This window comes from Neofelis nebulosa, chromosome 11 (assembly GCF_028018385.1).
Source record: "Neofelis nebulosa isolate mNeoNeb1 chromosome 11, mNeoNeb1.pri, whole genome shotgun sequence".
NCBI lineage: Eukaryota > Metazoa > Chordata > Mammalia > Carnivora > Felidae > Neofelis > Neofelis nebulosa.
The window spans coordinates 398628-424351 of record NC_080792.1 but is presented as its reverse complement, the minus strand read 5'-3'; the positions used below and the strand labels follow the sequence as shown (position 1 = coordinate 424351).

Sequence of the window (25724 nt, the reverse complement as noted above, 5' to 3'; positions counted from 1 at the left end):
CCAGGAACATTTTGGCAACAGCATCGAAAAGCTGGTGGCCAAGCTCCCACTGCATGTGGCCGTGACACACACACGGAGCTCTGCCAGGTGCTCTGAGTAAGAGCCTCGCTGTTTGTGAGCTTTGTTAGGGTTTTCCAGAGAAACAGAATCAGAACCAACGAAAGGGGACCTATCTGTCCTCCTTCTTTCATCCTGTTGGACAGAAATGTCTGTCCTGTCCCTGGCCGACTGTTGCATTTTGGGAGCACACACCTGGCCCAGTTCACAGTTCACAGCCGGGGGGGCGGGGGAGGTGGGGCACTTTGCCCTGATGGATCACATCTGGAGTATCGCTTGCCTTAGACAAGGGTCAGCTAAGCTTTGGCCTTGGACTTTGGAGCTGACGTTGCAATGACGTGAGACTGTGGGGCTGTTGGATAGAATGAATGAGTCTTGGGGCGCCTGGGTGGCTCCGTCGGTTAAGCAACTGACTTTGGCTCAGGTCATGATCTCACGGTTCGTGGGTTCGAGCCCCGTGTAGGGCTCTGTGCTGACAGCTCCGAGCCTGGAGCCTGTTTGGATTCTGTGTCTCCCTCTCTCTCTGCCCCTCCCCCACTCACATTCTCTCTCTCCCTCAAAACTAAATAAATGTTAAAAATATATTTAAAAAAAAGAATGGAGGAGTCTTGCCTGTGGGAAGGACAGGAACTGCGGTTGTCTCGCCAAACTCACATACTGAAACCCAACCCCAAGGGGATGGTTTTAGGGGGTCAGGCCTTGAGAGGCGATTAGGTCACGGGGGCGATTAAGCCCCCATTAGTGTCCTTAAAAAAGAGGCCCAGAGCCCCCCTCCCCTCTCCTGCCACAAGAGGACACAGTGAGAAGACACCGTCTACAAACCAGGAGGCAGACCCTCACTGAATCTGCAGGCGCCCTGATCTTGGACATCCAGCCTCCAGAACCCTGAGGAACAAATGTCTGCCACCCGGCCCCCGCCCTATGGTTGTTACACTGCTAACAGACAAAGCCAGTAGGCGGAGGAACCCCGGGCTCTGAGCACAGCGCAGGGACCGGGCTTTCCTCTCGAGCTCTCACCAGAGTTTTCTGTCCAGCACAAGAGAGCTATGCTGGCCGGGGCCACTGCCAGAGGGCCAGACGACGGGCGTCTCCCTTCCGTATCCAGGGGCAGTGAGTGGGGGCCACGGGCAGCTGTGAGTGCTCAGCGTGCAATGCCTCCCTCGTCCAGAGAGGCTCTGGCCCCCCCCCAGCAGGGGACAGGTGGCTTCCACAAGGAAATGTAGCCGCACAGGGAGCAGCCTGTGTCCTACGTGCCATTGGTGCACACACGTGGAGGGGCTGGGATCGCTGTCCTGACCGGGCGGCCACAGGCCCAGGTGACACTCAGCTTGCTCTTTGCTGACGGGAGGAAGGAAAGACAGACGGGTCAGCAGCCTGTGCCACCACAGCCGGGCCTGTCAGACCGTCGCGGGATTCCCCACGGCTGAGGGATACGGACGGTGGAGAACAGCATAGGGAGTCCCTGCCCCTGGTGGCCAAGGAAGCCACAGGACCACTGCCAGGAGAAGAGGCTTCCAGGACCCCCCAGAAACAGAGAATGAGTTTGGTTGGTTTATTTTCCCGTTTGCAAAGATCTGATCCGATGATCCGCGAACTCCAGTGGCAAATTTTGTGCAGCGAACCACGCCTGTTCTGGGGGACAGACATGCCTGGTGTGGGCCCTGGTTCACCTTCCTCTCGATAAAATTAGGTGATTGTTCCTCCGGGGCTGCTGTCTTGGGCACCAGCGGCCCCACCAGCCTGCCCACAACTCCGGTCCAAGGCCGCAGGCCATCGTCCACGCCGCTTTGGAGAGACCATTGCCTGCTTTCGCAGGAGACCCTTTGGCGACAGTCTTACAGGCTGGAAACAGCCAGGAGTGCCTGGAGATAAATGTGAGGACTTTGCTCCGCCTCTGACACATCTGGCAGGAAAAATGCGGGATTTGTGCTTCAGTCTGGAAAAAAGACTCAGGGCACCTGGGTGGCTCAGTCCGTTGAGCGTCTGACTTCGGCTCAGGTCATGTGTCACCATTTGTGAGTCTGAGCCCCGCGTCAGGCTCTGCTGACAGCTCAGAGCCTGGAGCAGCTTCGGATTCTGTGTCTCCCTCTCTCTCTGCTCCTCCCCCACTCACGCTCGGCCTCTCTCAAAAATAAATACACATTAAAAAAAAAAAAAGCCTTGCACTCAAATGCCTAGAATAGAGGCTTCAAGATTCCTGTTGTTGTTGCTGTTGTTGTTGTTGTTGTTGAGAGCATGAGCAGGGGAGGGGCAGAAGGGAGAGGAGAGAGAATCTCAAGCGGGCTCTCTCTCCTGAGTGGAGCCGGATGCAGGGTTTGGCCCCACGACGGTGAGATCATGACTTGGGTGGAAATCAGGAGTTGGGCACTTAATCGACTGAGCCACTCAGGCGCCCCTCTTTTTTTTCAAAACCATTTTTAGAGCAGTTTCAGGTTCAGAGAAAAATTGAGAGGAAGGCACAGAGATTTCCGCTAGACCCCTGCCCTGACACGCACGGCCTCCATCATCACCAGCATCCTCCCAGAGTGGTGCATTTGTCCCTGTTGATGAAGCAACACTGATGCGTCATTATCAACCAAAGTCCGCGGTGGACATTAGGGGTCACTCTTGGTGTATATTCTGCGGGTTGGGACCAAAGTAGAAGGTCACGTGTTCACGGTTATGGCATCACGCAGAGCGGTCTCACTGCCCTACAAACTGTGTTCGGCGTGTTTGTCCCTCCCCGCCACCGCCCCCCACAGCCACTGGTCTTCCTGTCTCCACAGTTCTGTCTTTCCCAGAGTGTCCTATACTTGGAGTCACACAGGATGTCGCCTTTCAGACTGGCTTTTTCCACTCAGCAATAGGCATTTAAGGGTCTCCCGTGGCTTCTCGTGGCTTGATAACGTGTCTCCTTTTATTGCTGATAGTATTCCATTGTCTGGATGGACCACAATTTATCCATCATCTACTGAAGGATATCGTGGTTGCTTCCAAGTTTTGGCAGTTAGGAATAGACAGATTATGAATAAAGCTGCTGTGTTTATTGTGTGCAGGCTTTTGCACAGATACAGGTTTTCAATTCATCTGGATAGCTGATGAGTGCGATTGTGCGATCGAACCTAAGAGAACACTCAGCTTTACAAAAACCAGCAACCTGTCCTCCAAAGCGGCCGCACCATTTTGCATTCCCACTACGCTGGATAACAGTTTCTGGTGTTGCGCGTCCTCTCCAGGATTCGGTGTCGGTATTTTGGATTTTGGTCATTCTGACAGGTGCGTGTGGCATCTGGTCGTCGTTTTAATCTGCATTTCCCTGATGACGTCGACGTGAAACGTGCTTTCCTGCGCTTACTTGCCATCCGTGTATCGTCTGTGAGAACGTGGTCAAGCTCCTGGAGGCAGGTCTGAGCACGTGGTGGGGCCACCCCGTGGCTGGAGCCTCTCACACTTGCCCACGCTGAGTGTCCAGCCGTCTGGCGATCACAGTTTGGGTTCTCCTGCCCGGCGCTGGCTCCCGCGGCGGTTTGGAGCGTCTGCCTCCGCCTATCTGCTGTCTCTCCGGTCTTGGGGCCACATTCTCCCTTCTCCCGGATTCCAAACGAGCCGCCGCTCTTTCCATCTGTTCAGCTTTTAATTGGTAGGACGAAGCCCTTTGGTGCAGAACTGGAGACAAGCTCCCAGGCTCTTTTTGCCAGAACCTGTCCAAGGCTCTCCTTCCCTGTCACCGTCAGAGGCAACACTGGGTGCCTGTTCAATTCTCAGGCTCTACACACAGAGCAGGGCCCTTCCCACTTCCTGCCCGACAGCTGCAAGACCTTGCAACACCGCTGCCTCCTTCCAGAGCCGTGGCCACCTCATCTTGTAGATGCAGACGCTTCAGAGCTAGTGAGATTAAACTGAATAATTCATGTAAATTACTTTGGATGGTGCTTTGCACACAGAATTGAATATGTGGCCACTCTCTTTGCCTTTCCGCGAACGAGGGTACTAAACTGTGTGCAGGATATGGCAGTGGTGGGCGGGGGGGGGGGGGGGGGGGGGGTTGGGCAGTGCCCAGGAGAGCCTTCTTCTCCCAGAGCTGGTTTCTGTAAATGGTCTGTGGAACAGCAGAGAAAGCCAATCCAAAGACATCAGCAAACCAGACGCCCGATCTTGCATGGAGATCAGCAGGTGCTTTGTCACGCCTAGGATGTGACCCAGATGTGGCCAGCGCTCTCACCTCTGCCTCCCCTCCGGGTGCTCAGTGGGGTTCAGAGCACCTGGCCAGGTCCGCACCCTCCCTCCTGGCCCCTTCGGGAGCCCCGGGACTGCCTGCAGCCCGAGTTCGAGCAGGACTCCCACCGGCCGGCAGACAAGACCCCCTCCCCCACTGCCCACAGCCCAAGAGGGAGAAGGTGGGCTTTACTGTTACTGCACAGTGAAGGAGTCTTTCTGTCCCTTCTTTCCCTGCTGCTATGAGAATATTAAATGCTTATCGGGGGCGCCTGGGTGGCGCAGTCGGTTAAGCGTCCGACTTCAGCCAGGTCACGATCTCGCGGTCCGTGAGTTCGAGCCCCGCGTCAGGCTCTGGGCTGATGGCTCGGAGCCTGGAGCCTGTTTCTGATTCTGTGTCTCCCTCTCTCTGCCCCTCCCCCGTTCATGCTCTGTCTCTCTCTGTCCCAAAAATAAATAAAAAACGTTGAAAAAAAAAAATTTAAAAAAAAAAAAAAAATGCTTATCGGAAATAAGTGGAAATAGATCTCTCCAAGTGTGTATAATCTCATTGCCTCCCAGCGTTTCCCTCATAGGATTGAACTATTTTGACTTAGAAGCTGCATTTTTTTTTCAACGTTTTTTATTTATTTTTGGGACAGAGAGAGACAGAGCATGAACGGGGGAGGGGCAGAGAGAGAGGGAGACACAGAATCGGAAACAGGCTCCAGGCCCCGAGCCATCGGCCCAGAGCCTGACGCGGGGCTCGAACTCACGGACCGCGAGATCGTGACCTGGCTGAAGTCGGACGCTTAACCGACTGCGCCACCCAGGCGCCCCAGAAGCTGCATTTTTAAGGGACCTAAATTCATCAGGCATCGCCACCCAGGAGAACAGACCTGAGAATTCAGATGATTTTAGGCTCCACCTAAGCCTGAAATATTAAGTATGACATCAGGGTTGGGGTTTTTTTTAATTTTTTTAATGTTTATTTATTTTTGGGAGAGAGAGAGGGGATGGGCAGGGGAGGGGCAGAGAGAGAAGGAGAGAGAAAATCCCAAGCAGGACTCAAACTCACAAACCTTGAGATCATGACCTAAGCCGCAACCAAGAGTCAGACACAAACGATTGAGCCACCCAGGCGCCCCATGAAGGGATATTTTTAATAATAATACATTATTCTAATTCAGCAAAATGGCTATTCCCAAATGAGGAGCTTCTGCTGTTTATTTTACCAAAAATATTAATTTATCAACACATGTAGTTTGCTAAAGGTTCGGAGTTGGGACACCGGCAGGAAATACATTTGTGAAATTTGTAAACTGGGGGCTCTTGGGCCCTCTGGGGGGAGCAGTCGGGGTCCCGTGCTGCCCGGGCTCTGTCGGAGCTGCGTTTCCAGGCGGGACTCACAGGGGTGGATGTTTTCTGAGTTGGCCTGGAAATGTCCATCTCGAGACAGAGCCGGGCTCCTCCCCGAGAGCAGTTTTGTGGGCTCAGGGTGCCGCGGAGCTGGGGGAACACAGCCGCCGAGCCTGGGGTCCTGTCCCGGGACAGGTGCGTTAGGTGCCTCCCACCTGCCTCCTGCGCTGTCACTGCAGCCCTAGGGGTCCCCGGGCGGCCTGTCCCTCTGCCCGCCCCCCACCCCTGCCACCAGCCTGGGGAATTTGCAGCTCCTCACAAGTGCCTTCCTGGCTAAGCATACCACTTGCTGCCTAGAGAAAGGTCCAGAGCCTCACGCACCTTCCTGCCCTGCCTCTCAGAGCCTCTTTATGCCGTCGCAAAGCAGCATGCAGTCCGCGGACAGTGCAGCATGGAACAGTCGTGTCGTTCTGTAACTCTTGAGTATCCCTCCTCACCGCTTTTGGTTGTAGTTCTTTGCGGACGTAAGGCCACATTGGGATGAATGTTCTCGCTCACAGACCTTGCACCGTCTGCTCGCTGTTTCCTGGGTATTCTCATCCGTCACGCTGCAGGCCCCACTTCTGCCCCAAAGGGCCCCGTGCGGTCACGTGAGCACCTCACGGGTCGTGTCCCCGAACGCTGGGCCGCGTCCTCGGAACAGTTCGCCTGCGTCTTAAAGAAAGCCGGCTCCCGGTGGGACGCGCACTCGATCGGCCGGAGGCCAACGCCCCGCCGCATGTTTCCTCACCACTCACACTGTGAGGGTGTCTTTTCTTCTGCTTCGCTGGCTTGTGGCTTTGCTTCTCGCTCTGTGTGCACAGCGGCTGTTTTCCCAGCGGCCCCGCACCCGCCACTGGGGTCGGGGAGGATGGCCTCCAGCCTCCGCCACATTCTGGGTCCCCAGGGGCCTCACGCTGCCTGCGGCGTCCTCCCCTGCTGGCCCTCGTGGGCCCCTCTGTCCTCTGCTCCACGCCCAAGGTGGCCTCTCTGTGGGGCTCCTGCGGCCGTCCCCTCCAAGGCCACCTCTGTATAAGCCTTCCCGCGCTGCCCCCCCATCGTCCTCTGCACCTGTTTTACTGACAGTAGGCACTGGGACCCTCCTGAAATGTATCTGGCTGTGCCTCCCTCACGCCCAGGAGCCCCCGGTGAAGAGACGCACGGCGGGTCCTCACGGGAAAGATGTGAGTGACGGCTGGGAGGTGAGGGTGCCACTACCCTGGCCCAGGAGACACCCTGGGAATCCAGAAGGAGGGATTTAGCCCAGGGAAAGACGCAGCCTGTGCCCCCAGCGGACGAAAGCACGTGGCCTTGGCACAGGCGGGCACAGACACGGCCTCAGAATGCGCTCAGAGGTCCCAGCGCCCCAAGGGCACCCGAGGTCACACCTGCAGGGGGAGGCTGCCGCATCCGAGGGCGGGGCAGGCACTTGGGGCGAGGCCCCGGCTCTGAGTGCCCACCTCCCGCTGCCCGTCGTCCGGTGCGGCTTTGCAAGCTCCCTGTGGTCGCCTGGCTCCCCAGAACCTTGCCTCTGACCTGAGTGCTCCTCCCGGCACCAGGCTGAGGGGTGGCGATTCCGTGCACACACCGCATCTGGTTAGCAGGTGACAGAAGACAGACCACAGACGCGTTTATTTCTAATAAGCGATTAGTACAGTTGGCATAAGCAAGTTCTTAGGAAGTATAAAATATGAACGGTAAAGTAAGCGTAAATGTTCCTTTCACACATGAAATTCTAAGTGACGAAGAAGACGGATCTAGATCTGTGAACACACTGCCATCAGCCGTGACGTCCAGGAGCCGAGGGAGACAAGGACACGAGCGCGAGCATCAGCGGACCCGTTGCAGACACCTGTGTCGAGCCCTATTTCGCACACACACCGTTCACCCCTTCAGGCCGCACAGCTGAGTGACTGCATCACCAGGTGGAAGGCTTTTGTCCGTGTTCTGTACTGAGAGCTAATTTGCTGCGTTATTTGCACATCAAATGAAACCCGAGAGGACTAGCTGAGAAGTTGTTGTAAGTAAATGAATTTGTCAACGTAGCTGGCTTCCAAATAAACATGTGAATGTCAGCCGCTTTTCAATATATTATCAGTAATAGAAAATTTAATGCAAAAACTATCCTGGTCACTAATAAAAACCACACGAAATGCCCAGGAACAATCTTAGCGAGAAAAGTTGGATATTTATAACAGAAAAAACAGTAACTCTACTGTGTGACACAAAATGGCTGAATGAGGAGAGGCAGGCACATCACGTTCTCGAATGAGAAAATCACTCCCCCGGGGCGCCTGGGTGGCTCGGTGGGTTAAGGGCTGAGTCTTGGTTTCCGCTCAGGTGGTGGTCTCACGGTTCATGAGTTCAAGCCCTGAGTCAGGCTCTCTGCTGTCAGCGCAGGGCCTGCTTTGGATCCTCTGTCCCCCTCCTCTGCCCCTCCCCTGCTGGTTCTCTCTCTAGCTCTCTCAAAATTAACAAATAAACTTTAAAAGTTATTAAAACAAGAATTGAAATCAATAAATAATTAAAAATAGTCTAGTTTCTTTCAAAAAAAAACAGAGAAGCACATTTCCTACCGGCAGAGACGCAAGGAGGTCATCGGCCGCACCCAGCGTTTGCGAGCTCCGCGCGACCCTCGCGTCCGGTGGGAGGGACTCCCACAAGGGAAGGCCACTGGAGACACCTAAGTGTGCTCGCCACTGAACCCACGCAGTGCGCCTGGGTCACTGGTGCTGCGTGTCTGGGAAGCTAAGGCCCCACATGAAGGACAGTGGCTGCGAATTATGCGCTGAACGAACGACACTCCTCGGTACACGTGTGTTCGAGGCTGTGGCACCGCACAGTGTCCGTCCCTGCTCAGGGCACCAAACCGTGGGCCCTTCCTCGTTTGTGGAGAGACCCTTCGTGGCATTTTAGTCCAGGACGCTGCTCACAGGAGAAACCAACAGACGCCAGACTGGGGCCCCTTGGAAGACCAGGCCAGTTCCAAGTAGGGGCGGGCAGAGTATGGAACACTTTACAGTGAAGCTGGAACCATTTCTTTTCGAAAGACGGCACGAAACTAGTCAACGGAGCGATAGCAGGAACGTGAATTGACACCCTGCCTCAGTGGAGACAATTTGAAATGAATACATTCATTATCTCTATGTAAATGTTCGCTATTTTTAAACAATCTGTTCTCTGAAGTAGATTTAATATTCTCCCACTTTTCTAGTTGCACTACAAGAACCTTTTTCCATAGATAATCGGAGAGAATAAATCCCAATTCAGTTCAAAGTCAAATTATTATAAATTCACAATGAAATGAGTTAATAGATATTTTCTTTTAGGCACTTATGGGAGGCTGAAGATAAAATCCGCACACAGAGTCATTCACGAATGAGTAGATAAGTCAATAAGGGTTTGTCCTTTTTATAGGGTGTGTCCTTCACGGTGTCCGGCGTGGGGACGGAGGTGGACTCTTGACCCAGCCCTGCAGCTGAGGACACCAGCTCTCCTGGACTGCTTTGCCGCCTACACCGGGCCCATGAACAGCGAGATGGGCATCGGTGTCCAGAAAATACACAGGCGGCAAAGGCACGTGACCATTTAAGAGTTTAATTACACGCCAGGCAAACACAGGGAAAGTCTGCAGGCCTCGGGGTCTCTGCTGAGACCCTCACTGCGTTCAGACCCCTCACGCCGGGGTGATGGGCCTTCGGGCCGGGAGCCCCGAGGTGCCCTTGCTGTGTGGCTTACAGGGAGAAACCCGCCCCCCTGGCCCCCGCCCCACGCCCTTACTCTCCGGTTGAACCCACGCGAGTTACGGCACAGAGTGTGGTGGAGCCCGCAGAGCTCGCTGCTCGGTGCTCTGAAACGACAACAGGGCAGAGATGGAAGGCTGTGCGGCGTGGCCTCACCCGAACTCCGTGTGCCGAGGGCCCCACGGCCTCTGTTTGCCTCGTGGAGAGAGGGAGAGGACCGGGCCGCAGGTGCGGGGTGAAGGTCGCGCGGTGGCCTTGGACCGCGAGCGGCCGGGGCCTCTGCCTCCCGTCTGGGCTCCGTTTGGAACTGCACTGACACGGTTTATGTGCTTTTCCGAGTGAATGTTAAACTTCTGGAGCTACATGGAAAGCTCGGACATAACGGGGAGCGCCTTCAAAATCCTGCGTGGGATTAATTTCTACCCATCGTGCGACATCAGACTGTCATAGCAATCCAGGCCGGGGGAAGAACGAAGGCTTCCCAGATGTGCAGAGGCTCAAAAAGTTACCCCCCACGACCGTTTCTCATGAAAAGTGAAGGCTACACCTCAACAGAGTAATGGGATAAACCAAACAGTGGGGGTGGGGGGCACAGCGTTTAAGCAGCTCCCATCGGCGGCGGAGAAACTCCAGACACAGCGTTCAGCAAGAGGGCCGGGGTCCCCGCAGGGCAGGCGGGGCTCGGAAAGCAAACAGAACCCGTTAACAACTTGATGTGTTTGGGCATTTGGAAAAAATACACGGTGCTTCAAAATAGCAAGCTAAGCAATTTTAGAATGAGGCCATAAAACTTTAAGAAAAGGAAAACACTTTATGAGGGAAAAAGCCATAATCGTACACCACTACCTGGGGCCAGCAGTGAACAAGATTTACATTATCTTAATAATTACCGATTTTACCCCAGAATGTGACAAAACTATTTTTGAAGGAAAAGGGTCATGGGTGTGGCGGGGGTGGTGAGGTGGGGGAGGTAAGGGAACCAGATCCTGAACACAAAGTCAGCACAAATGCATGAAGTTCGTATGCCTGTAAGGAGCCAGATACACATATTATGAAAAAAAAATACGGAAATAACTGTCAGAAAAACCGAGTAAAATAGAAAACTATTGCCTCCGGGAGATAAGAGTTGGGGTGAGAGTACTCTTTTCTTCCAATAAGCCTTTTAGTATTTACCGAGTTTTTTTTTTTTAATTATACGCATGTGTTCATTTTGTAAAACAATTAAAATTAAAAACATGTTCAATCACCAAAACTCACTCAAGAAGAAGTGGATAGGGGCGCCCGGGTGGCTCAGTCAGTTGAGCATCTGACTTGGGCTCAGGTCGTGATCTCACGGTTCGTGGGTTCAAGCCCCGCGTCGGACAGCTCGGAGATGAGCCTGCTTCGGATCCTGTGTCTTCCTCTGTCTCTGCCCCTCCCTTGCTCGTGCTCTCTCTCTGTCTCTCAAAAATGAATACATGTAAAAAAAAATTTTTTAATTCAATTCACAGTTTAAAATCTTTGAAAAAGAAGACTCCAGTCTTAGTGGTTTCGCTGGTGAATTCTACCCAAAAATGTAAGGAAATTGAAATAATATCCGTTCTGCACACTACCTTCCAGAAAATAGAAGAAGACAGAGTACTTCCCAACTCACTCTGTGAGACCAGTATTATCCGGGCCAAACCGGACAAAGACGTTGCAAGAAAAGAGAAAATACAGACCAACATCTCATGAACATAGATGCAAAACTCCTCAACAAATATTAGCAAATCAACTGCAACGTATAAAAAGGATACCACATCATGACCAGGATGAGTTTTCCCAGGAAAGCAATCCGGGTTCAACATTTGAAAATCAATCAGTATAATTTATAACATTAACGCACTGAAGAAGAAAAGTCACGTGATCATCTCAATAGATGTAGGAAAAGCATTTGAAAAAATTCAATATCCATTAACGGTTAAAACAAAAACTTTCAACAATATAGAAATGGAAGGGAATTTCCTTCACGTGATCGAGAACACCTGCAGCTGATGACATACGCAGTAATGAAAGATGGAACCCTCCCCCCCGAGGTCGGGAACAAAGCCTGGCAGTCTTGTGCTAGAAGTCCTAGCCAGTGCAATGAAGCAAGAAAAAGAAATAATAGGTAAATGATTGGAAAGAAAGAGAACTGTAGATTTTTAAATGCATGAAAAAGCTTGAAGAACAAGGACGTGAGCACGCTCACCTGCCAGCCAGCAGCCCACTCTGGGTCTTCACCCAGGAGCAGTGACTCGTGCACCCATCCGTAGACCTGTACAGGAAGGTGCGTACGGCTGATTTGAAACAGCCCCAAACTGGAAGCCACACAACGCACACCAGCAGATGTGACAAACGTACGTGCGTACGTGTGCTAGTCAGAGACCAAGAACAAACCGCTGATTCCCAAACAACATGACTGAGTCTCCGATTACACTGAGTGGGAAAAACCAGATGCAAAGATCTGGCATAATTCCCTTTCTGGGACGTTCTGGAAGGGGCAAAGGGCGTCAGTGATTGCCACGTTGGGGTGGGGACGGTCTGGCTACAAAGAGGTGGCGCAGAGATGGCGGGGGCCACGGTGGTGCTCGCGGGCCTCGACGCGTGTCCGGAAGGAGCACACATCCTCCCACGTAAATCCATGGGCACGTGTCCGCTGTTTCTTGAGAACCCATTTCCCAGGCCAGGATTTCCAGGCCAAATGCACACACACTTGGAAGGCTTTTAAAATATAATTGTGAGAATTTGTACAAATTTATTCTCTGCCCAGTGACCGGGGATCTACCTGGAACCACCCAGGGCCTCCAGACCCTTGGCCTGGGGGAGAGAGTTCGATGTGTGGAGCTACTTAGGGGAACAATTCAGCAAGTGCTGACAAACGTGAAAGTGTCCCACCCGACAAAGCAGGAAAGCCCTGGACAAGCTCTAGCAGGTGCACACGAGAATACTCCCAGTTGCGTCTGCCTGTGTCGGGTTTGGTTGTTGTTGCTGCTGTGCGTTTTGTTTCGGTGATGGCGAGTGGTAACATCCACCTAAGGTGTAAACACATGTTCACAGTCTGATGTTCGGCTTAGTAGTGCCTGGACGTACAGGGACACGGAAGGAGCGGAACGTGCTAGCTGAGCCGGCTCCCTTGTAGGCAGCTGACCTTTGATTCTTGAGCCACAAGTCATTGAAGGGTGCCAGTTCCTATCCTAGAAAGAAAACAAAAGGAAAATAGGACGGACTCACGGCCCAAGGGCTCAGGTGCCAGCTGGGGTGACTTTGTTCCCTGCCACGTGCCAACTTTGAAGGTTGATACCCAGACCCGGGCGGCCGCTGGAGAAGGGCACACAGTGTCTTGTGGCCTTTCACCGAGAAGGGAAGTTTGCCAGGGAGGATCCCAGTGAGGGTGTCCAAGCCCGTCTCCGGAGGAGGGGTCGGGATGACCGTGGGGGCTCCCGGCAGGAGGGCTCTGCGTCCCGGAGCTCAGAGAGTTAGGGCCCTTCTGTTACCTTCAGCCCCTGCTGGGAGCAGGCCTGTGTGCCGACTCAGCTGTGGCTCCCAACCTGCTGTCCCCGAGGATGACCCTGCACTGGGGCTCTTTCTTTCCCCCAACCACGGGCCTATCCCCACGTCATGGACCCTTTCCACAGGCTTTAGAGACCCTTGGGCCTCGCCTTCTCCAGCACCACCACCCCCACCTAATGCCCCCCAGGCTTCCTGGCGGTGGGTCCAGTGCTGGGGCTGTGACCTCTGGCCCCGGCCTCATGTTGTCTGGGCCTTGAGGCCAGGTCTCCTCTGCCTTTGCTCTCCTGGTCCTCAGTCCCTCCCCCACAGCCTGGATGCCACCTGCTCCCTGTCGTTGCCTGGGGCCAGTCCTGGCAGCGGAGGCCCGCACCAGCCTTGACCCTCCTGAGTGCAGCATAACCCACAGCTCCTGGCCGTTCCTGCAGGGGTGTCCACTCCACGCTGCTCCAGCCGCCCTGTTACCACCCCCGTCTGGGCTGGGACCGTCCCCCCAACCCTAACGTCTCCATCTCCGGACCCCAGCCCTCCTTCCATTAACGTCTCCATCTCTGGACCCCAGCCCTCCTGCCATTTCCTCTCAACTCACGCTGCTTCACGGCTTGGCTCTCGCCTCCCCGACCATGTCCCTGCCTCCATCCACAGGAGCTGAGGCCTGGCCCCACGTGGCCCAGACATCCCCTGCTTTTTCCACCTGTCTCCCAGGGCCTCCACACGCCTGAAGGGGCCCCTCCTTCCCGACACACCCCAGCTTAACGCTTGCACCCCTGATGAGAAGCCCCTGCACCTGTCACTGTCCCTCTTGGCATCCACCGGCCCCACGGCACCGGCCGGCATGTGTCGGCAAAGGGACCTCACTGAGGCTTCGTCCTCCGCTGCGGCTGCCGTGGGGCCGGGGCCCCAGCGCGGCAGCCGTGTGGCCAGAGCAAGAGAGCTCTGATTCCTGGGATCCCCTTATTATCACTTTATATTCCTGCGGGGCTGGGAGGTGAAGCACCTATGGGTTCCGGAGCCGCTTTACCTGCGCCCGGGGGGGCGGGGAGGGGGTCTGCGCATATGTGGGGCTCCCTGGCACCTCCTGGCACATGGGAGGCGATGTGTCCCACATGCGCATGTGGAGGGGGTGTGGGGGGGAAGCGGCCCCCACACTCCCCGGGGGTCTGCAAGACCGGCGCTGCCCAGACCCATCTCAGGGTTTGGGGTCCGCTTTCTGTCCGTCCACAAGTGTCTGTACCAGAGTCCCTGCGTCGTCTCCAAGACCCCAGGGCCACAGCCCCCTCCTCTTGCCCCCGACAGTGAGCAGACGGTCAGAAGCCGTCGGCTGGACACCCCATCCGGTTCCCAGAGGCCAGTTCCCGAGTGGGAGCGGGGAGTGACCACCACAAAGAGACAGACGGTGTTTTGCAGCCTAGAGCCAAGCAGGCAGAGGTCAAAAAGGCATCGGCCCAGGTCCGGCAGAGAGAGGCGTCTGGGGACCCCACCCCACCGGGGCAGGCGGGGACAGCCTGCATGCCTGTGCCGCTCAGCAGGGCCGGTGCACAGACAAACGTGTTATATCCATTCGGGTGCGGTTTGTGACCTGGGCACAGCTCCACACGCCCATGAAAACAGAAGCAGAGGCCGGACAAGGGCAGATAATGAGAGGGAGCCCTTCAGAATTCGGTGAGCCATGCCGAACGTGGGTTTATTTCTGACCCGATTTCGCCCAGACAGGCCAGATGTGCCAAATTATGATAAATCAGGGTCTGTTTTCTGGGCTAAAGTTCCAGAAATAGCAACTTCCAATTAACCTCCACGGCTGGTCCTTAAGCACAGGGCAGCCGGGGGCAGGGCTCTGGTGGGCTCTGACAAGCTGTGTCATCTCGAACCCACCGGGGTCGGGCTGGCTTCAGGCGAGCATACTGGGGTCACTGTGCATGCGCGGGGTTGGGAGACAGCCTTCCCCGGCCACCACCCCCCCCCCCCGAGGGGCCCAGGGTCTCTACATCTGCTCCTTCTGAGCATGGAGGTCACGCCCCGGACGGGGACTCACACAGCTGCACTCGGCCGGCCGGGGTGGCGGGGGCTGGGCCACAGTCGGCCCAGACGGATGAGGGGCCTCATGGGGGTGCGGGTGGGGCTGGGGCCCCAGGACACCGAGCGTCCCTGTGCCGTGGTGCTCAGACTCCTGCCTTCACCTTCCAGACCTGGCTCTGGGCCGGACTTCAGCCACCCTCCTCCGCCCCGTCCCGGGTCCTTCCACAAGCTGGGACTTTTCTAACCATACTGGCCCCCGTGGGCCGTCTCTTTCCTGAAAACTTGTCAGTCGGGTTCCCCCTTGGATCCAGTTTTCCCACTCCTGAGGCCCCAGGCTCTCTGACCAGCCCGGGTGCTGAGGTGTTGCCCTGGGGAAGTCCTGTGACCTCCCTGAGCCTGAGCTAGCTTGAGCCTGATTCCACACCGGGGGTGTGACAGCGGGACCCCATCCTGGGGAGGGTATGTTCCCCAGGCTCGCCTGCCCCCTGGGGTTCAGCACTCAGAACCCTTCCGCCATCGCCCAGCACAACCAGCCTCGACTTGTCTGCCATCGGGATAAATAAGCATCACAGAGAGCTGGGACAAAACTCCCACCGAACCTGGGGGCAGGGTGGCTCCGGGAGCAGGGGTCCTCCGTGCCCCGAGCGCCAGCTGGCACGGAGCAGCGCTGGGGAGGCCTGACCGAGCCCATGGGATAACAGCGGCCACGGTCGGCTGCTGGTGATGCCAAATTCTGCACACCTGGGACAGGAGTCCTGCAGAAAATAAATGGGAGCTGGCCCTGGTCCTAAGGAACTTTCCGGAAGGATGAACGGCAGACGCCCTCGCTGTGTCCGTGCCCCCAGTCGCTGTGGACTGTCCTCCCACCAGGCCTCGCCCCTCGAGTGCCCTCCTGCCAGGACCTGTGCCTCGCCAGCCGCCACCGGGTGAGCATGAGCAGAGCCAGCCTGCAACACCGTCTGCGGGGGGAGAGCAGCTGGCACCCCTCCCCGGGAGCCCAGCGGGTGATATCCCCACCTCACTGGTGTTCTCCAGGGACCCGGGATCTGCAGGGCTGAGGTTGACAGATGGGAGCAGGTGGAGAGGCCAGGGCACCCCCAGAGCATGGCTGGGGCAGCAGCCCTGGGGCGCTCCACATACAGCAGCCCCCGATCCCAGCTCTGCTCTCTCCATGCGACTGAGGGACACAGGCACAGGGGCTGACACGACGCCACAGACTGGACTGTGCTGCAGACCTGTCCACAAAGAAGCTGGGCCCCTCCAGTCAGGCCGCAGCCCCCGCGTGTCTTTAAATCAAGGGCAGCAGAGACGCCACAGGAGTTTCTGGGACAGGCGCAGCACCGTTGGCGGCTGCAGTGAGCTAGCTGTCCACTCCCGAGCCAGGATGGGCCAGGTGACCCCTGGGAAGCCTCTGGACTGGCCGAGACACCACCTTCCCGGGAGGAAAAAGCCTCTTGGAAAGATGGGCCGTCGAGGATCCCCAACCGGTGGCCTGCACACCCCGGGAGAGGGTCCGAAAACCCCTTCATCTGGGCTGAGGCGCCACGGCCTCTGTTCGGGACAGACCTGCCAAGTGGTGTTCAGGGGACTTACACCTAAGCTGTGCACCTGCAGTCAGGCATGTGGAAGTCAGAAGCAGCAAGCGCGTGGCCATTATTTCCAGTCGCCAGAGACGATGAGTAATGAGGCGGCTGAGGCATCGGGCTCTGACAGCTCGTTAATGGAAGGGCTGAGCTCTGCTGGGTGCACACACACCGCCTGAGGCAGTGAGCCTCTGGCTGGGAGTACAGATGGGAGACAGGTTTGCGGGAGCCCAGTTTGCCTCGGGTTCCTTGAACACCCACGACGAATCGGCGCCTGGCCCTGGACGTACGAGACAGGACTCGGGGAGAAGCCCTATGGGTTCCTACTCACCGCTGGCCTTCAGAGTGCCGAGCTCAACGCTACGGTAAATGTTTGCAGTGCGTAAAAACTGATCGCAAGCCACCACCTGCCCCCATTTGAAGCAGCAGCAGCTGTCTGTGGGTGACAGAAACTCGCCAGGACTGGCCCCCCGGAGAGGGCTCAGGAGCTGGGCAAGTGTCAAGTGTGAGGGACGTGAGCCAGTGGGGGACAGCGCAAGGCCCCCGGTCCCTCTCTCCTCCAGCATGGGGTGGGTCCACGAGAGCACGCGGGCATCGGCTGAGTCTGGCGTGTTCTCTCCAGCCCCCGGGGAGGGGGTTCACTCCAGGTGGGGGTTCAGGGTCAGAGGTGAGACGGGGCCAGACCAGGGCCCGCCAGCAGCTGGGGGCTTGCAAAGGTCCGCACGTTCTGCCTTCCGCTGCATCAGCAGATGTCCGGGAAGGCCCCGGCACTGGGACCCCCCCACACTCAGGTTTGCCTAGAGACTAAGTGTTCTTTCAAAACAGCTTTACCGATCTATAATTCACATGCCATACAATTCAGCCGTTTAGAGTGAGCGGTTCAGTGGTCTTTAGTACATTCACAGCGCTGTGCGCCCATCACCACAATCTAATTTTTGAACGTGTCTATCACCCCAAGGGAGACCGGTGCCTCTAGCACTCAGCCCCCTTCCCCCCCTCCCCCCCAGCCCTGCACAACCACTAATCTGTCTTCACGCGTTCCGTGTCCTGGGCTCCGGCGGGAGCAGCATCAGACAGCAGGCCCTCCGTGGCTGGCATCCTTCAGGTCACATCTGTGAAGATCTGCCCGTGTTGCACACGAATCAGTACTCGTCCCTTTTGATGGCCCAGTGGTACCCACTGTATGGATTCAGCAAGTTGTGTTTACCCTTCACTCCGCCGGTGGACATTCGGGTTGGCTCGTGCGGCTCCCCCTGGCGAACACCGGTGCACGCTTTTGTGTGCACGTGTGCTCACCTCTCTTGGGCGCACACCCAGGAGTGGAATCGCTGGGGCATGTGGGAATGCCACGTTTAGCTGCGTGAGGAGTGCCAGACTCTCTTCCAAAGTGGCTGGACTGTGTCATGCCGCGCCAGCTGTGCGTGAGAGCCCCATTTCCTCCACGCCCCACTACACTCGCTGGGCTCATTCCAGCCGTCCCGGGGGGAGGGAAACGGTATCTCTTGGTGGTTTCAATTTGCATTTCCCTGATGATTAATGATGTTGAGCATCTTTTCACGGGCTTCTTGGCTGTTCGTGTATCTTTCTCAAAATGTCTATTCCTTTGCCCATCTCTTAATTGGGGCTTTTAATTGTTGAGTTGTAGGAATCCTTTATATATTCTAGACACAACTCCCTCATCAGATGTATCGCTTGCAAATATCTTCTCCCGCCCTCTGGGTCCTTTGCTTTCAGATGGTGTCTGGAATAGTTGCTCCAGCCGCTGCAACAAAGGACCACAGACCGTGTGGCTGAAATGATGGAAACCTATTTTCTCACAGGTCTGGAGGCTGGAAGTCTGAGGTCAAGGTGTCGGCAGGGCCGGGTTCTCCTGAAGCCTCTCTCTGTGGCCTGTAGACACTCTCTTTCCCATGACCTCCGTGTGAGACTGTGCCCTGATCTCCTCTTTTTATAGACACGTCAGTCATGTTGCATTAGGGCCACCCTCGTGACCTCATGGAACTTGAGTCACCTCCTTAATCAAGACTCTATGTCCAGGGGCACCTGGGGCGGCTCAGTCGGTTGAGCGTCCGACTTTGGCTCAGGTCATGGTCTCGTGAGTTCGAGCCCCGTATGGGTCTCACTGCTATCAGTGCAAATCCTGTTTCCGATCCTCTGTCGCCCTCTCTGCCCCTCCCCCACTCACGCATGCTTTCTCTCTCTCTCCTCTCTCTCTCTCTTTCTCAAAAATAGGTAAAACATTTTAAAAAGAAAAAAAGATCCTGTGTCCCAATACAGTCCCCTTTCTAGGTGCTCTGGGTCAAGGCTTGAACATACGGATTTTGAAGAGAAACAATTCAGGCCGTACAGTGTCCTTTGAAGCCAGAAGTCTTAAATCTTGATTAAATGCATCTATTTTGTCTTGCTTGCTCGTGTGTTTGGCGTCATCTCTAAGAATGTTTTGCCAAATCCAAGGTCATGAAGATGCTGGGATCTTCAGCCTAAAGAGCTTCCTTCTGAATTTTTGCAGGGCAGCTGCGCTAGAAGCAGATTCTTTCAGTTTTTGCTTCTCTGGGAAAGTCTGTATTTCACCCTCACCCTCGAATGACGGCTTTGCTTGGGTACAGGATCCTCGATCGCCACCTTTCCCGAGCACTTTGAACACGTTTCCCCCACGGCATTCTGGCCTGCGCTGCTTCTGCTGAGATGTTAGCCTGATCCGGGTCACTTTGCGAGGACACGCCGCTTCTGCCTGCCCGGGGTTGGGGTAGGGGGTGGGGCGGCTCTGCATTTCGCCTGCTTGCGATCCGTGGAGCTCCCGGGATGTGCAGGTCACTGTGTTTCCATAGATTTGGTGACTTTTCAGCCCTTATTTCTTTCTAAAAGCGTGTGTCTCCTCCTCCCCCTCCCCCTCCCCGCTCCTTCCGCACTGGCGTTTTACAAACTCGCCCCACACTTTTCACACTCTCCTAGGTCCCCCTTCTCTCTTCTCGGCATAATCTTCTAGTTCACCAGTTCGTTCTTCTGACGGTTCACATCTTACTGTGGAGCTCCTCCCGTGATATCTACTTGTACTTTTCAACTCCAAAATCTCCATGTGGTTGTTTTAAAAAGTTTCTCCTTGTTGATATTCTCCATTCGAGGCAATGGATTTGTCATCGCACCTTTCACCTCTTCCATCTGCCTCTGGTTCCGTGAGCACATCGGTGACGCTCCTTTGAAAAATCCGACACTGGGGCCTCTCAAACGCAGTTTCTGTTGCCTGATTTTTTTCTGCTGTGTGGATCATACTTTACTGTGTCTTTGCCTGACATGACTTTTTCATTGGAAACTGGGCATTTTACATAGTACACTGTAGGAGCCCTGGGTAATACACCCCCCCCCCCCTTTTTTTCAGGGCTACTGTTATTTGCCCATTTGTTTAGTGATTGGCCGGATTGTTTTGGTGGAGTATATCCTTGCCCTCCCCACACACCCAGACACACACAGAGCTGAGCCCCTGACGCTGCCCCTCGGGAGGCACAGTTTGGGGACGCCCACGGTCTGAATGTCCTCCCATTTTCCTTCACTACCACCCGCACGGTTCCGGAGAACCCCTCCAAAGTGGAACTTCTCCCTGCCGTGTTACAAATGAAGCCTGTGCAAGAAATGAGCTGCTTTGGGAGCCGGCTTCTGCCCCCAGGCAAAACCTCCGCGCAGGGGCTGGGGAGTTGGGAATGGGGGCTTTGGTGACTCCCGTTCTCTGAGCTGAGGGCGGGGCACGGAGCGACCCCGCAAGCCCAGGGACAGGGCGCCCCTCTCCTCAAGCGCACTCCCCCAGGGGGAGCCCCGTGGCGCTGGGCAGTGGGGTGTCCTCCCTGAGCCCGGGGTGGGGGTGGGGAGGGGCTCCTCCTCTCTGCTTTTTAAGCGAAACTTCCTCCATTTTCTTGAAGAGATGTTCCATTTGCAGTTTGCCCCGGGGCCCGTTTGCAGAGGCTTCAGTGACGTTTCCCAGCGGCGCCGGGGGGGGGGGGGGGGGGGGGGGGGCCGTGGGCCGAGCTCCTCGCCCCGCCCCCGATCTGGAAGCCAGCCTCCTCCGGCGGGATCGGGACCGTCCGGCACAGGAACCGCCCGCCCCCATCGGCGGCGCTCCGGCGAGGGTCGGGGTCCCGCCGGGAAGGGCGGCCCGGGCGTGACCCCCCGCCCTCTCTCCTCCGCAGGGCGAGTGCTCCCCCAAGTGCCGCAGCCTGTTCGTGCTGGAGACGGTGTGCGTGGCCTGGTTCTCCTTCGAGTTCCTGCTGCGCTCGCTGCGCGCCGAGAGCAAGTGCGCCTTCCTGCGGACGCCGCTCAACATCATCGACATCCTGGCCATCCTGCCCTTCTACGTGTCGCTGCTCGCGGGGCTGGCGGCGGGCGGCGCGGGCGCGGGCGCGGGCGGCGCGGCGCTGCTGGAGCGCGCGGGGCTGGCGCTGCGCCTGCTGCGGGCGCTGCGCGTGCTCTACGTCATGCGTCTGGCGCGCCACTCGCTCGGGCTGCGCTCGCTCGGCCTCACGGTGCGCCGCTGCGCGCGCGAGTTCGGGCTGCTGCTGCTGTTCCTGTGCGTGGCCCTGGCCCTGTTCGCGCCGCTCGTGCACCTGGCCGAGCGCGAGCTGGGCGCGCGCCGCGACTTCTCCAGCGTGCCGGCCAGCTACTGGTGGGCCGTCATCTCCATGACCACCGTGGGCTACGGCGACATGGTGCCCCGCAGCCTGCCCGGCCAGGTGGTGGCGCTCAGCAGCATCCTCAGCGGCATCCTGCTCATGGCCTTCCCGGCCACGTCCATCTTCCACACCTTCTCGCGCTCCTACTCGGAGCTCAAGGAGCAGCAGCGGCGCGCCGTGGGCCCCGAGCGGGCCCCGCGCGACGACAGCACGCGCTCGGACAGCACGCGCTCGGCCCCCGCCACCGAGGACGGCGCGCAGGGGCCCGGGGGCGGCCACGGCTGCCGCCCGGGCCCGGGGGCCGCTCCCGAAGAGCCTCTGCAGAAGTAGAGCCTTCGCCTCTCCTCCCGCCCGCCGCGCGACCCGGCGCGGGGGGGGGGGGGGGGGGTACGGGGGAGGGGAGGGGAGGGCCCACCCCGTATGGCCGCCCCGCGCCCCCCCCCCCCCCCCCCCGCGGGCCGTCCACTGCATGTCGCTCGAGCCAGCGAGGTGCGGGCGAACAGCGCTTCCAGCCCGGTCGTTCCCTCATCCGCTTTCCGCCTTCCCTTTGGAGCTCGGCCTCTGGCCCAGAAACTCCGAGCTTGCAGCAAATGCCAGAAGGCTCTGCGGCTGGCCCAGGGCGGGCGGGGGGCGGGTAGGGGAGTTCCCTGAGGAGCAGCCGCCCACAGGGGGTCTAGGGGCCGTGCCCCACCGCGAGGGAGCCTCTGCCTGCACATGGCGTGCTGCTGAAGCCCACACCCCCGACAGGGACAGGGGCAGAGGTGTCACATCCACACGGCCACCCACGCCCAGACCTCTGACCTCCCTCCCGCAGGCCAGCTCCGTGGGGGCTTCCTGGACCCCCCTTCCCCCCACAGGCTCTCCCTGAAAAAGACTCTGCAAAGCTCAAGGCCTGCATGCTTCCCGGCCCTTGTGCTGGCCTCGGACGTGCTTACCCTCCGGGGTGCCTCAGGAACACCCCCTGGTTCTCCAAGGGCCGTGGGGGAGGGGCTGGGTGTGCAGCCGCTGGAACCCCGTCCTCACCAAAGCATGAGCCTGTTTCTGCTGCGGGCATGAAGGAATGGAACTTTCCGAATCATGTTACTTTGTACTTTTTCATGTTAATGAGTCGGGCCATGACATGGGAGACATTGCTGCCACAGGCCCCTGGGAGGATCACCCGCAGCATCCCCCCCTTCCCCCCCCCCCCCCGCCACCCTGGGACCCGCTGACACCCGCACCCACCCTGCCACCATCACAGCTTTGGCAGGGGCCCTGGTGCGAGGCCAGAGCCAGGACAGGCTGGGGTGGGGCTGGGGTGGGACCCTTGCTCTGGGGACATTTCCTAAGATGCTACTGCAACCAATAAAAAGTGCCACCTCTCCTGCACATACCTCTGCTGAGCTCCTGTGGGCAGCACCGGCGTCTGCCCCAGGCACAGGGGCTCCCAGGCCAGGAAGGGGTTTCCTGCCATCGCAGGGAAGTCCGTGTGTGCAGACGGCGGGGCACCTCTGCCTGGACAAAGCCCTTGCATGCGAAGCCAGGTTGTACCCCTCTGAGTCCTACCGCAAAGAGCCCTGTCCCTAAATCTGCAACCACACTGTGACACACACCCCCCCCGGGGGGCTGGTCATTCTCTGGGAACTAGGCTGGAATAGAACCGGGGGCTGGAACTGCAGGGTTTACACAACAAACCCCAGCTCTGGGGCGGGGTGGACTGCCTCTCGGCAGACAAGTTTCCCCTGTATCTGCTTCCTCCTCACTCCCAGCCTCACTTTCACACACTCACAAACACACAAGTACCTGGGCTCCACCGCTGGAGTCTATAGGTCAGTGCCAAGTGGGCAAGGGCAGTGAGGAGTAGGGAGGCTGAAATAATGGTCTTACCAGCAGCCAAGAAACGTTCTGGGATCAGAATGAGCTGAGGGTCCCCAAACCACATGCAGGTGAAGGCTGTCTCCCACCGTCTGCTCTCGCATGGATGCTCACATCAGCTCCCTGAGGCAGAAAGGGTCCCCTTGTATCAGATGGGGACACGCTCTGTCCACAGTAGACCAGGCCATTAGCACCCGGCCTGACACCTGCCCCCCCAGCCCAAGCTTCTCCCTGGGGCAGGCTCCTGGCAGGTGGGAGGCTGGGCTCCTGCCCTGGAACCCGCACTCCCTGGGGCAGGCTCCCCTGCTCCTTCCTTCCTGGGTCCACGTACTCAAGCAGAGGCCAGCAGGGCTCTGCCAGGAGAGAGGGCAGGGAACTGGGGGCCAGGGGAGCCCCCCTGAGTGCAGGCTCTCGGCAGACTGAACCCGGAAGCCTAGCCCTGCCTCTTCCTGATGTTTCAGGTTAGCTGAACCCCCAGAGGATGGGGCTCGGGAACCCACAAACACACCAAGGGTGCCCGCGCTCTTGCAGTGACAGCATTGGGTCTTGCTCAACCCGGGTGCCGTAGCTGGTGCCCGTGGGGTTCCCACGCGTGGAGGCCACACTCAGGATGCCCACCCCTCTGCTCCTCATTTGGCTCGGCTGATGAGCCCCAGGGGCAAACTGCTTTTTCCTGTGCCGTGGGGCTTGCTCAGCATCACCACGAAGACCTCCAGAAATTACCCGAGTTGTCTCTCCAGGACCAGGTCAGAGGTGGTGGATGGCCTGAGGGACCTGTCCCCTGTCCTCCTAGCCCGGGGCCTCAGTGGTTCTGTGGGTGCCCAGGAGTCCCCCCGCCCAAGACTAGGAGAGCCCGTGGAACACCACAGGTCCCAGGAAGGAGGGGCACCTGTCAGCCGTTCTGCGTGGGGTGCACTTTTCCCAGCGGGCCCCAGGTTGCTTTCCCCTCCCCCACGGTACCAGCCACCCCGCCTCCCCACCCCCCAGCCCCATCGCCGTCCCTTCCACACAGTCCGAGCTCCTGCCGCTGGGCGCCGGGCAGGCCTCTGCTGCCTGTGGCCTCACTTTCCCCCTCTGGGTCAGGGACCGGGAACTCACCAGGTCCCCACCAACTGCCCCCTCACACACTCTGACAAAACCTGTACTGAAACATCTGCTGGGGGATAGAATTGTGCGAGCCCTACACCGTGACGCTGACATTGCCAATCTGTTCGAAATGCGCAAAGGCAATGAAGGGGGGCAGTTTGGAAATGTGGCCGTTATCACCTCCAGAATTATGCGGAGAGCACTGTCCAGCTCCCGGAGTATCACTGACTCGGGAGGCAGGCTCTGACACCAGGTTATGATCACTGGTCAGTGACTTGTTCCAAACCAGCAAGCCAGCCAGAGGCCTCTGGCTCACCAGAAACCGTCCTGAGTGTATAAGGGGTGTGATTTGGGGCCGTGACGTTCCAGAAACCACCCCCCTTGCCCTCGGGGCCGCTTTGTGTATATACAGTGCTTTCCGTCTTGTACCTGAGCCCTGCCTCGTCCCCCCACCTACGCCCATCACACCCACCCGCTCCCCCCACACCCACCCTGGCTGAACTGTGTGCTTCTGGACAACCTGGAGAACCGTGCGGGCCGAGCACGGCAGCCCCAGGACGGAACCAGCTCCAGCATCGGTGTTGGGGAGTTTGAAACCCTCCCCCATACTTGCTGCCCAAAAAATCCCTACACACTTTGCTTTTGGGAAAACCGCACCACACACACACACACACACACACACACACACACACTCTCTCTCTCTCTCCCTCTCTCTCTCTCTCTCTCTCCAGCCCTTGGCCAGCTGGAGACCGGGACAGCAGAAGTGGCCCCAGAGCCGTGGGCAGGGCCACAGCACATTCACAAGCCTCCATGTGTGTAAGTTCTCCGAGGCCCAGCAGGATGAGCTAGACCGTGGCGCTCACCCCGGAAGGCGTGACAGCGTCTCCGCACTGCTCCCACCTCCCAAATGCGGTCCTGTCAGAGGAAGGGCCGTGAAAACAAACAGGAGGCCTAAGGCTGCGGAGGGCGGCCTTCACCTGTTTTTAATTGGGGCCGTTAAAACCTGTGCCCTCCCCCCGACAGACAGCTGTGTCCAGGGCTCAGGGCACGTGCTGTCCCGGCCAGGGCGACAGTGGCCCCGTGGCTCTCCGCTCTGAGAGGCTCTCTGCTCGGAGACTCCTCAGAGGGACACGGCACTGTCTCCGTGCCACTGCCCTCAGTGGCTCGTCAGTGGAGCCGCAGGAAGAGGCCGCAGGTGAGTTTTCAGGAACACAGATAGGGTCACAAAAAAGACACCTTTGTATATTTTACCGCCTTTCATCTTACTATGGAAGTTTTCACTGCATGCATTAACTTAATTAAGTTGATTTAGGTAACACATGATCAGAAAGCAAATAAAAAACCACCACCAGGCAGGACTGTTGTCCTGCGGCAGTAAGCGGCCCCCAGGGCCCACGCCGGGGATGTCTGCTGCCGGAACGAGGGCCACACCTGTGTCACCACCTTGGATCGGCCCCAGACCAGACTCACTCTCAGACTAGAATCCAGGGCTGGGGGGTGAGGCATCCCAAAACTTAAACTATCACTTCCACGTACCTTCACTTTGTGTATGGTTTTGACATTTTTTGTATCTTGCCCCCCCAGTGTAAATGGTCTCCAAGAAAAAAAAGAAAATGGCTCAGTGCAAACAGCTTCGTCCGTACTTGCCA

General features: G+C 57.5%; 1 protein-coding gene, 1 long non-coding RNA gene and 1 other non-coding gene across 4 annotated transcripts in view; 2 read left to right on the top strand and 1 right to left on the bottom strand.

The window, feature by feature from the left end:
- The window catches only part of KCNG2 (potassium voltage-gated channel modifier subfamily G member 2), a 72633-nt gene extending 50130 nt beyond the window's left edge, over window positions 1-22503 (top strand). For both annotated transcript variants that reach the window (XM_058691748.1, XM_058691747.1), the window contains exon 4: window positions 20656-22503. In XM_058691748.1, coding sequence (XP_058547731.1) covers window positions 20656-21465 — 810 coding nt within the window. In that variant the 3' untranslated portion in view covers window positions 21466-22503. The remainder of the gene's footprint in view (window positions 1-20655) is intronic.
- On the bottom strand, window positions 10163-23921 carry LOC131489862 (uncharacterized). The gene is made up of 2 exons (XR_009250778.1): window positions 23002-23921; window positions 10163-12565 (listed from the first exon to the last, which is right to left on the bottom strand). It is a non-coding gene; the product is annotated as an uncharacterized LOC131489862 (long non-coding RNA).
- On the top strand, window positions 10651-10735 carry TRNAP-UGG (transfer RNA proline (anticodon UGG)). The gene has a single exon. It is a non-coding gene; the product is annotated as a tRNA-Pro (tRNA).
- Window positions 23922-25724: the final 1803 nt, after the last annotated feature.